The sequence below is a fragment of the Mesoplodon bidens genome (assembly GCF_964165515.1).
Source record: "Mesoplodon bidens genome assembly, chromosome: 6".
NCBI lineage: Eukaryota > Metazoa > Chordata > Mammalia > Artiodactyla > Ziphiidae > Mesoplodon > Mesoplodon bidens.
Window position 1 is genome coordinate 65,604,048 of NC_138162.1, and position 12,347 is coordinate 65,616,394.

The window sequence follows — 12,347 nt, forward strand, 5'->3', positions numbered from 1 at the left end:
GCATTAATAATTGAATATTTGCATATAAGGGATAAAACAGTAAAATAAGAGTTCAAGGAAAGATTGTTTACTTTAAATTGATGTGATGAATACTAGTGTGGGAGACTTTTTTGTATTAATATTATCTAACTGACTGAATTCTGTATTATTCTTCTGCAAAATACATACTAGTAGAGCTTAGGTAAGAAAACTGTGTTTACAACCTGTTTCTCATTTTCCTGTCAATAAAAAGCAGAAAAATATATGCTGTTTAGAGTGCATTCTGCTGTCTTATAAAAAGGAGTTTTTAATTTTAGGGCAGAATTTCACTCACAGGCTTTCATATATTTGCCTGCCTTTTTGACTTTTATTTTATAATGAAACAGATCACCAGATCATGTGACGGTTCCATAATTATCTTATTAATCATGCAAGTACAAGCGAAGACCATTAAAAATGTCAGTGCCTCTACAATAAATAAAAAGAAACGTTAAGTGCTTTCCTCACCACTTGCAGGCTAGTTAGTGTCCATTCATTTTGCTTCAAAGATGAATGATAAGGATCTGCATGGAGACTCTTTACTGCTGGGGTTTTAGCTTATGTAGTTTTGAGGTACTACAAAATACAGATGGCCTCGTAACTGATCATTTGATTTATTGTGTGATAATGCACGTCTTATGTCGTGAGCCCTGATGCAGGTCTTCTGTCCACTTTTTGGCACTGAGCACTAGAATCGGTGCTTGGTTTTAACCTTACCTCGCTGTCCTAATGTACTGCAGATCTTAAAAAGTGGCCCCAAAATAAGATCATTGTGACATTGATTTAGCGTAAGTCATGTACCTAGTCAACTCTAGAAAAGGTGTCAGGTACATTTTCAGGCTACAAAGCCTTTTTCTCCTTTCCTGTTTTGTGCTTTTTTTTTGGGGGGGGGAGGTTGTTTTGATTTGTTTTGTTGTTTGTTTTCCCATCCTCTGATTTAGCACCAGGATTTACCCACTTATGCATTCAGCAGCTTTATTAAGACTGTGAAGAGTATCTAGAGAGCTAGTTTCATAAAAAATTGCTTTAGGCTTCCAGGAAGCAAAATATAATGTAGTATCTTACATTAAAAAGAGAAAATAAGAAAAATCCTCCAACCTTCCCTCCTCTGGAAATCAGTCTGTCAGTCAGTCTCTTTCTCACATGCTCACATGCGTGCATACACACACTCACAGACACACCCACAAATTACATTGATTTCTCCTCAGGTATCCTATTAAAGCTGTGATTAGGATGGCTATAGTTTTGACTCATTGGGTAAATGATAAAAAGAAATGAGAATCATATAATCCTTTTTTAGAAAAATTGTGTCAAGTGGTAAAACAGATAGCCATTTAGATTGACCAGGACTGAGCAGTGTGTTCCATGCATTTTGCATGAAGTGTTTTTGGCCATTTCTCCTCCCTGTCACTTGCTTTCATGAAGCAAAAGGTTTAAAATTACCTTGAAAACTGTGGGTAATCCTTCCAAATGGAAAGTCTAGTCCTTCCATTACTCTGCATGGAACCGTAATGTTAAGTGCCAGTTAAGTGTTGTGGTCATTGCTTTAATCTAGGCTCCATCCATGTCTCTTCCTTCCTCTTGATTTCTTGTTAGGAAGCTAGCTTAATCTGGGCTGGTGGTGGAGGAGTGTATTGCAGGGACTTAAAAAAAAGGACTCTAATTGGTTCAGTTACATAACTGATTGGTTTTAGGAAAAGCATTGCTTATTGAGACAACACACTGGCTTCTTTTTTGCCTCTTACGAGAGATGACTAGGAACTTTGTGTATGCGTGTTCGTGCGTGCCTGGGTAGATAATTCGAGTTTCAAGAGTTCAGGAACAGCCAGTGTAAGTTCCAGGTTTCATTATTTTCTATGGAAAACCAGATGTGAAGCCTCACCAGAATGCATTCTGTCTCACTTCACACTCCACCTTGCCAGGAGTGCTTATATTTCTGTAATAATAGCCAGGGTTTTGTGCTTAGCGGCAGCTGCTTGTAACATCTGCCAGATAATTACCGAGCTGAATCAGAATTCACCTGCCTTAACCTAAAGTGTGGGATGAATTCCTGATCAAGGAATAAAAGATTGATTGCAGTTACATTTTTCTATGCTTGTTAATAATCACTGCTATAGACACCAGTAAAGAGCAGATGCTTTTCTGGGGGAGGTGTAGATAGGAGGGAGGTGGAAAGGGGAAAAAACAACCAGGAGCACCCATTTTTAACTACATATGTATGCGTCTCACATTCAGCGCAACACATTGACATTTGTTAACACCATTGTAAAAAGATGCTGTGGTGTATGCTTCACATTCTAGATTCTCTGCAGCACCTGCTGACGATCGAGCCCCCTTTTATGTGTGAGTAATGGTGATTGAAAAGCTCATTATGGCTGCGTGTTACAACTTGTCTGTGAAACCTCTTCATGCTTTTGTAACATCCGGATGTGGGGATAGACCCAGATAGAGATTCAGTGTATATACATTTTGGCTTTTTTTTTTTCTTCTTTATGTAAGAACATACTTCCAACAGAGCTATGAGATGGTTACATTTTCACATTGTACTGGTGATTGTGAACTCATTTGAAAATCATATTTTCCTACTACTAAGCTTTCCAGCTCTTTTTTCAGGGAGTGATGCTGTCTGCATATGTAGACGCAACCTCTGGATTAATAGCTGTGTCACATTTCAGCATCACTAATGCTATTCTTTTTCTTCCACTCCACATGTAATCTAAGGTTAGTTTGCCTTTAAGAATTTTTAATACAATTCTCAAATAAGCAGTTTCAATGTGTTTATGCAGTTCATAATGTAGTTTGGTGTTCTTGGTTGGTGTCTGGAGGTTTTTTATGGCAGTGTGACCAGGCATGTATTATAATTGTTCTGCATGGGCTAATGCATTGTGGGATGCTTGTTCTGATGGCCTTGCTGTCTGTGTTGGGCTAAATATTTATGAAAACTGTTTTCTTTCCTCTTTCTCACTGCTCTAAAATATAAGAAAAATATTTGTAAAGTTCTTCCTCCCCCACCTTTTGGTAAAGGGTAAACACCTTTGAATAAATATAGAGGAGAATTCATTTTCAACAGTGTTTGGGATAGAAACAGCTTTTCCTTCTCAAACCAATTAAAAAATTAAATACTTTTAACTGATTATTTTTATTTTGCCTGTTGTGTTCTAGCTTTTTCTCCTCACCTCTTCCTGGCTTTTTTTCTTAAGGTATTATTTAGATGAGTTTTAACTTCACTGAACCTTCAGAAATAATACCAGTTTTCTTGAATAGGCTTTTCAGGTTTTATGTTTTAGTTTTCTTTGTGTAAAGGCAGTCAGTCTTCTTCCCCAACCTAATGTTTTAAACATTCTTGACTCATTATTTTTGAAGGAATAAATGCAAATTTGCTATTCAGTATACTTTTGTAACACTATAGAGAAGGTGTTTTTATAGATGAATAAATAAAGTAGCTCCAGAATTAAGATGCCACTCTCTCACCCAGCCTAGTTCTAAATCCACTGAAACTGTGTTTTTTACTTCAGTTTGATCCTTGAGGTAAAAGTGTCACAAAGTGTCGGAAGGGTCCACGGCTTATGCCAGAATGATCAGGTGTGGCCAGGCTGGCTGACGCTCTGTTAGAGCACTGTGTTATGTCTGTATTGTGCTTCTTGGCTTACAATAGCCTCATAAAAAGTGACATCCTTTTTGTGATTGAGGATATGGAGATTCATGGGTGGTGATTTACCCTACCAGAACACTCCGGAGAAGCAGCAGAACTGTGTCCTCTGACTCTAAACCTAAGCGAGCTCACAGAGTGAATGCTTTTTATGGAAATCACCAGGATGTCTGAAATTATATACCTTCCTCACTCAATAAATTATGCCATTGGTATAATTCCTATTATAACAGGAAAGACAATCCTTTTTCTTTGCCCTTTAGTGCTAAGGTTTTGATACCTATTGTCTTCATGGGTAAGCTATGGTTAGCCAGTTTAATAGTCTTCATGATTTTTGTGAAGACTTTTTTAATAGTCTTCTTGATTTTTGATACATACTTTTGTTTCTTTGCACAAATATGCTGAACCGCCTTCAAATGCATTCTTTCTCTTGCCTTACTATTCATTAATTTGAGGATCTCAGAACCGACTACTTAAGTCAATCAGTTGTGTAGCCTGATAGGACAGCAGTGAACTTGAATTTTCAAATGTCAGTTTCGAAGCATTATAGCTGTAATAAGCATCTTACTCTGTGCCTTCCACATTATAGGCATTCAGCCAGCACTTGTTGAATTAGTAAGAGACCATTCAGGTGTACACAGTAGGCTTTTCTCTGAAACGAAAATGAACATATAAGAAGTTGCTACAAATTAGTAACAGAGTCTTTACATAAACTTATAATGGTTAAACTTCAGACTTGAGAGTTAATAATTTAATAAAGCTAGGATATGCTTATTGATAATACTTGTTAATGTCCAAAATTAATTGTGTATTATGGGAGAATGTAAAGTAATTTGCTATACCCAATGTTTTAATAGAGTTCACCTAATTTGTTTCTGCTAAAGAACCCAAAAATCTTTGGGCAAAATAATGTTATTACTGACAATTATTTTTCTAAGGATTTTTTTTTTTAATTTTTTTTTTTAAACCCACATTTGTTTATTTATTTATTTTTGGCTATGCTGGCTCTTCACTTCCGCGCGAGGGCTTTCCCCAGCCGCGGCAAGCGGGCACTCTTCATCGCGGTGCGCGGGCCCCCCACCATCGAGGCCTCCCCTGTTGCTGGAGCACAGGCTCCAGATGCGCAGTCTCAGCAGCCGTGGCCCACAGGCCCAGCTGTTCCGTGGCATGTGGGATCTTCCCAGACCAGGGCCCGAACCCGTGTCCCCTGCATTAGCAGGCAGATTCTCAACCACTGCGCCACCAGGGAAGCCCTCTAAGGATTTATAGATCCCTTTAATTTCAAAAAATTCCTGTTAGTGTTCTCATCTGGAAATAGACATTATGCTGTTTTCCTCCCCCATATAATTATCGGTAAACACATAGTTTATCAGCAGTGTTTAACATTTTAATTTCTGTTATTATTCTTGCCTATAGGATACTTTATCCTTTTGAAGTTTGGATCCTCTACTGAGTTAAGCCAATTTAAATGAGTTGTGTGAAAAAGTAGAGGTGAAGGGACAATATAATTTTATTTTATATTTTGGAAGATTCCGCTAACAGGCAAAACTTTGCTTCCCTTTGCTTTCATGGATTGTGTCTTGTTCCAGAATTACTTATGTGCCTGCAGAACATTTAGAAGAGTTCAAAATAAGTTTGGGACAACAATCTGGAGGAATAATGGCACTGGATATTTTTTCTTCCTACACTGGCAGGTAAGTGAAATTGTAAATCTGCTACAGTGAATGAATGATACAGCAAGTTATAAAGAAGAGTTTTGAATCCAGAGTCAGAGAGTAGTAGAAATGAAAAAGACTGAATTCCTTTTCTCTCTTTCAAGATTTTAAAAAATATTCACCCCTTTCCCCCATATTACTTAAGGAGTGATCATATATTGTGGAAAATTTGGAAAAAACTGTGAAAAATCAAATCAAGAAATTAAAACATCTTTAGTTGTACCACTCAGTATAGCACTTTCAACATATTGAGTTTTGGGAATTTACCCCAGATATGAGTATGATTTCATTAACTCCCTGGAACCTACAATTTGTATGGTATTGTATCACTTTTCCTCTTTCATAAGCAAACATTTTCAGAAATTTTATTTATTTCTTTATTAACGTACATACAGATTCAGAAACATTTTCAATAGTTATGTTTTTACTCTTTTGGAGAACGTTGAGCTGAATGTCTTTGTATATATGCATGTTAGGAAATAGTGTATATGGCTTTTTAAAGCCTTTTGATATGCAGTGTATTAAGAACCTTTAAATAATACAGGAAAAGTAGTCCCCCCCCACTCCCCCATTAGGAAAGGCAGAAACTAGGTTTTGATGCTGCTGCTGAGTTCAGCACAGGGAGAGAAATAATGTCATACTGCCTTTCCGGGAAGAATGAACCACTTTACACTTCCAGCTGTGGGCCTGTTTTTTTTCAGTTGCATTAGCAACTGAGTAACAGATTTCTCTTTAAGCATGTTGTAGAGAAAAATGGCTTTGCAAACATTCTGAGGTTTGCTCACAAAAGTTCTAACATCCCAGGGCACCCTGGTGTCCAGTGACTTTGCAGACGTCACGATATCACATTGCTCTTTCCTCTACAAATTGCACATGGCTGCAGCTATCCAGAAAGTGTCAGGGAAGGAAAGGTGTGTTATGTGTTTAATAAAAGCAAAGAATGTCATGGCCCTTAGGGCCTCTTGAATTTTATGGGAAAAGGAGTATTCATTCCACCCTGTACAAAACTCAGCCATACTCCTGTCTAGAATTTCCATCTCGGGGTTAATGACATGAATTGATTACAACTATCAGGTACTTCCTATTGAAGTGGTAAAATCAGTAATTCTGGTGTCCTCTGAAATATCATTTCAGATGGCTTAATTAAAGAATATGCCAAGATAACATGGTATTCTTACTAAGTTCTGAGGCCTTAAAAGCACTCAAAAATTTACTATTAGAGCGAAAGAGCCACTTTCAGCACTGTGCTTCCCTCCCAGCACAGAAAGGAGAAGGGCCTGAATTGTACAGTGCTGTGACTAGCTGCTTCCCTGCAGAAAAAGTATATTTGCTATTAATATAAGGGTGCTCAAAACAAAATGGTCTTCGTCCTACACAGGAGGAATCTGCACCGGAGAGGTTAAGTTACTTGCCCAAGTTTCATAGCTAGTAAGTGGCAGAGTCAAGGTTAGATGCATGCAGTCAGGCTCCATGTTCTTAACCATTGGATCCAAAAAAGAAGAATTGCACAAGCCCAGTATAAAAATATGGGGCAACATAGCATGGAGGTTGAGAGTCCAGGTTTTGTAATAAGATGGCCTCAATTCAAGTCTCACCTCTGCTCCTTCACTGTGTGACTTTGTGCCAATTTCTGGCACCTTAATGCACATGAAAGAGAGTTAGTTATTATAGTTGACAGAAATTTCGTTGATATTCAATAGCAAACACGAGTGCAAAATTCATTCTTGGCTGAGTGAGTGCTGGGGAACAGAATCAGTCCATTCTGCTCTTTGGAGCACATGACCCAAGACCCATAAACCCCAGCCTAGGATGGATAAAGAATAATCAGCACATTTACAGGAGCATATCTGGGTTAGTGAAATGATTCGAGATTGGAGAATCATTTGAAGAGAATGGGGTTTTTGTATCAGAAGACTCAGGATATTCATCATCTTATAGCTCAAAGGGCAGAAGCATGTAATGTAATGTGTGTGCTTGTGTCTGAGCAGCTCCCCCAGCTTGGGCTTTAGGGGTAAGAACTGAATATTTTAGGTACTCTTTCAAAGTTCTCATTCCTGTCTATGTTCCTTACCTGCTTTTTCTATCATATTCTCTCCAGTGGTGTTTCCAGAGGGCTAGGCCTTGTATCTGCCTTGCATCTTACGGATTGAGCTTCACTCAGACTAGTTCTCAGTCAGCTTCTTAACATTGTTTTGAAAATCCTTCTTTGGATCCATTCTCAACCATCGTGTCACACTGTCGGGCTTAGGCTCTGGGGACCCCAGCCTCATTCAGAGTCTCCTTCCTCAGTTTACACAGAGGGGGAATTTAGTCACAAAACCGATGGGTAGGAACCACAGGCAGGTGGATTTCCTTTTAACAGATGAAAAACAAAAATCTAACATTCAGGTCAGAGAAAGAATGAGACATTCAGGGAGAGCCTGGACAAATTGTTTGGCAGAAATGTTGGGAAACATTCAAACACAGTCGGATTATTGGATTAGATGACTTCTGATCTCAAAGTCTGAAGATGATATAATTTGACAGAATTATATCTGCTCGGATATACTACTGTGTATCACTAAGGTGTATTTTCATGTTCATGCTGGGTAGAATCAAATTCATTATTCCTGTCAGGGGAGAATGGATATGATCTGAACATATACTGTCTTGAGATTTCTTCAATTTCTATAAAAATCAACTGCAAACATTTATTGAATTAGAGTTTTTAAAGCCTTCTCTATTTTCAAAAGAATATGTAGGCCTATTTCTTTAGAAATCCATTTTTTACTAACAGCGTAAGGCCACACTGTAATTGATTTAACCATTCTCTATGGCCCTTACAATGCCATTTACAGTGCCTTACAATGCAAAGTGTTCCTTTGGGAAAACAAAATGTTTCTTGACAAGGTTATTATTTTATGGTTTTATTTATAGTCAGTTAACAGATTGGACACATTTTGCTGTATGCCTGGCATTTGGCAAAATCTGAATTCCTACAGAAATCGAAAACTGACCTTGAACCCAAGCGTACTGTAAACTGCTTCCTGTAAGGAGAATTCTGTGTCTGGCTCCTTTGGATGGGCTGAGCTGGACCATAAGCATTTTCCATCTGTCTTCAAAAGTTGAAGAGAAAGCACTGGTCCATCCTGAGGAAGCAGAGATGCTACATTCCTGGTGTACTTGGTGATAAGCTCTTTCAGGCCAGGGATCTATCAGGGCTTTGCAAGCTTATAACCCACATGGTACTTCTACTTTCTTGCGCACGGTAAGCATTTAAGAAATAACTTGTTGAATAGTTTTCTTTAAAATTCTGGCATTTTCCCTTTCTTTTCATGCCTTTCCTTTCTTCGTCCATGTTTCATTAGGAAAGAGAAAGACTAGAAAAGATTCTTTGTGTTCTGCTCTATCTCCAGACTCAGTTATAGTAGATTGATTCTAATATAAGACTTTTATTTTATGTAAAATAAAATACAGGTTTTATTTTTCCCCTTAATGTAAATTATTATCTACTTATTAGTTAAGTATGGTGAAAATATAAAGCAGTTCTGCATTTTTAGCCAAACCAACAATAAAGTACATATAAGACAACCTTGCATGGCTTTACTAGGATTTGGGAGTACTCACTTTGTAACTCTTTAACAGAGACATTCCAGAGCTACCAGAGCGAGAAGAAGGAGAGGGCGAAGAAAGTGAACTTCAAAATGCAACGTACAGCAGTTGGAATCAATCCAGGCGGTAAGAACTATTTCAGTCTTCCACCTACTTGGTGTTTAAAGATAGGGAGGGGTGGTTTCAAGTACTGGGTTACAACTTGCTACTGTGACTTTGAGCAAGTAGTTTAATATCCTTACCCTCCATTTCTGCATGGGCACAGTGGAGAAGATAATTTGTATCACACAGGGTTAAAACTAACATGTATTTGAGGATTTGACACATAGTAGGGACTAAATAAACTAGAGAAAATTATGCATAGGTAGTTGGAATATTTTTTGTATGGTTGATCTTAGGTAAACCACCAAATGTTAACTTGAAATTTCTCTAGCATTTGTAGAAACTAGATATTCAAGCATATATATTCAAAATGTGTGTGTAAGCATCTTATCATAGTCTGCAGTTATTCTAACCCATGCTCTTTCTAGAACGAATCTCATATATAATAGAAAAGACGACTTCCCTACATCTGCTCGGATATACTACTGTGTATCACCAAGGTGTATTTTCATGTTCATGCTGAGTAGAATCAAATTCAGTCTAATAGGAATTTTTTGAATCCTGATTATGGACCCAGATGAGAGGCAGGTGATTTTGTGAAAAACAGGGAAGTGTAAGGCATAAATACTGCCTTTAAGGAGGCTATTACGCATTTGGGGAGGCAAGATATAGAGACACACAAAGTAATTAAAGAAAAATGTAAGGTATTTTGCATTAAGTGTAAAATATAAGTAATCATTGGGTACTTTCTCTAAACAGATCTAAAAGTGACCATCACAAAGGTGCCTTTTACATAGTAAATACTTAATATTTATTCTGCAATGAATAAATAAAATTCTCGAGAGAGAAAAATTTCTACTCTGCAGATGTGTAGTACAGTTTGATGAGTTTCCTTGCTCACCAATGAGCTTGAGGTTACAGCCATCACATGTAAACATTCTCTAGGTCAAATCCTGTTCAAAGTATAGGAGACCTTTTATGTTGCTTTCACAAAAGACAGTAAGCATTTTCAGCCATCTAAAGTGACTTTTTGATTTGAATTTTTTAAAAACTGTTTAGACTGCTTAGAGAAATTAAGGTCTTTCTACATTATTACCCACATTGAGAATATAAGTGGTAGATCTGTGGCAGAAAAAATATTATAAGATACTAAGTTTCTTGTTTATTTGAAGAAAGAGGCAGAAGCAAGTTAGATAGAATTATAAATATTAGATGAAATTATATATCTTTATATATGTATATATACACACAGTGGAATGTTACTACTCAGCCATAAAAATAATGAAATTCTGCCATTTGCAGCAACATGGATGGACCTAGAGAATATTATGCTTAGTGAAATCATATAGAGAAAGACAAATACTGTATTATATCACTTATATGTGGGATCTAAAAAATAAAACAAACAAATGTATATGCAAAACAGAAACAGGCTAACAAATATAGAAAACAAACTAGTGGTTACCAAAGGGGAGAGGGAAGGCTGCAGGGACAAATTACGGGTAAGAGATTAAGAGATATAAACTACTGTGTATAAAATAGATAAGCAACAAGGATATACTGTACAGCACAGGGAATTATAGCCATGATCTTGTAATAAATTTTAATGGAGTATAATCTGTAAAGATACTGAATCACTATGCTGTACCCCTGACATTAATATATGTTAAAGCAACTGTACTTCACTTAAGAAACATTTTTGAAATAATAATTAACTTTTTAATTTAAAAATAAAAATAAATAATAGAACCTTTTAAATTTAGTGGAGAATTCAGTATCATAATGCATGTAGAGTCCTTAGTCCAGTGCCCAGTACAGAGTGAGCACTCAGTCAGTGTCGGTCTTATCAGCATCTTCTTCATCATTATTCATAACAAAGAAAATAAAGCGTTGATCATAGGAATCATTATGAAATTTTCTTATGAGAAGGGTATAACTTATGGACCAGAAGATTTTTATAGTTTTATCCTCGATTTTAGCCTTCACGTCAGCCTAAGAGGTGTCTCTAAAGGCAGTAACTAATTTACAGAGAGGATATGTCTGGAGCTTCCATAAATCTTAAAGAAGATACTCTGCCCGCCCTAACCTACATAGAAGCACTAAGGTATTTTGGGGGGAAAGTTCATCGAAGTTCATGAGGAAGCTTACCAAAATAGCCAGAGCTTTTAGTAAATGAGGAACAAGTGTTAATGAATATGCTTTACAACATTGGAAACCTGGTAGGACATTTTTTCATGCAGTCAAGAAAAATTTACTTTGTGTGGAAATAGAGAATACTTTTTAGCAAAGCGTAAATTTTAAGATTGTAAATAATCTGTGTTACACCTTTGTGTGATTTTCATGTACAGGATTGTATCATACTGTATGTATCATTTTCCAGCTTACTCACTCTTCTCTCAAACCGATGTCTTGGAGATCTATCATGTTGATACTTAAATATCTATTTCATTCAGTTTATTTGTTGCAGTGCCTTTCAGTATATGAGTATACCACAGTTAATTCTCATTGATATTTGAGTAATTATTATTATAATAATTCTGTGCAGTAACTATATCTTATTTTCTTATATGTATGGATGAGAATTTATCTAGGTGTATATCCCACAGTGGACTTGCTGGCTCATAGATTTAACTGTATTATTTACTAGAAGTTGTCAAATTGCTTTTTAAATTGACTATACCAATTTTTACTTTTATTTCTAATATATAAGAGTTTTCTTTTCCCCACACCTTTATTACCACATCATATGATCATTTAAAAACTTTTTGTCAACCTGATGGGTAGAAAATGGTAAGTTATCTTAGTAAACAATGTATAGGCATAACAGGATTGAGGTGCTGGGGTACACATTTGCTCATTTGTCATATGAATTGAATACTATACCTTGTTGACATTACTTCAGTAATCATAATTATAATCATCATAATAAGAGTAATCAGAGATTTATTGATTGCTTAGTATGTCCCAAAGCTTTGTGTTGCACGTTACATGTATTCATGAATGTAATCCTCACCGGAGCTCTCTGATGTCGAGACTCTTGTTGGCTCCGTTTCCCAGCTGAGGAAAGTAAAAGAGAGACTAAAGAAGTTTCAGAGGGTCACACAGTTGTTAAGGAGCAGAAGGGTAGGACTTGAGCCCAGGAGCTCTTGGTTCTAAGTTCAAGCAGCCTGGCCTCAGAGCTCTGTTTTACCTTTGCTTTTCTGAATTTCACTCTATTTTAAACCTGTGCTCTCCAGAAAGGCTGCCATTTTTCTGTAAAACCAGCTCTGCAC

At 36.8% G+C, this 12,347-nt stretch overlaps 1 protein-coding gene across 7 annotated transcripts in view; it reads left to right on the plus strand.

The window, feature by feature from the left end:
- Positions 1-12,347, plus strand: part of MPDZ (multiple PDZ domain crumbs cell polarity complex component) — a 163,258-nt gene that overhangs the window by 105,371 nt on the left and 45,540 nt on the right. For all 7 annotated transcript variants that reach the window (XM_081236972.1, XM_081236976.1, XM_081236973.1 and 4 more), the window contains 2 exons: positions 5,257-5,361; positions 9,007-9,099. In XM_081236972.1, the coding sequence (XP_081093098.1) occupies positions 5,257-5,361; positions 9,007-9,099 (198 nt within the window). The remainder of the gene's footprint in view (positions 1-5,256; positions 5,362-9,006; positions 9,100-12,347) is intronic.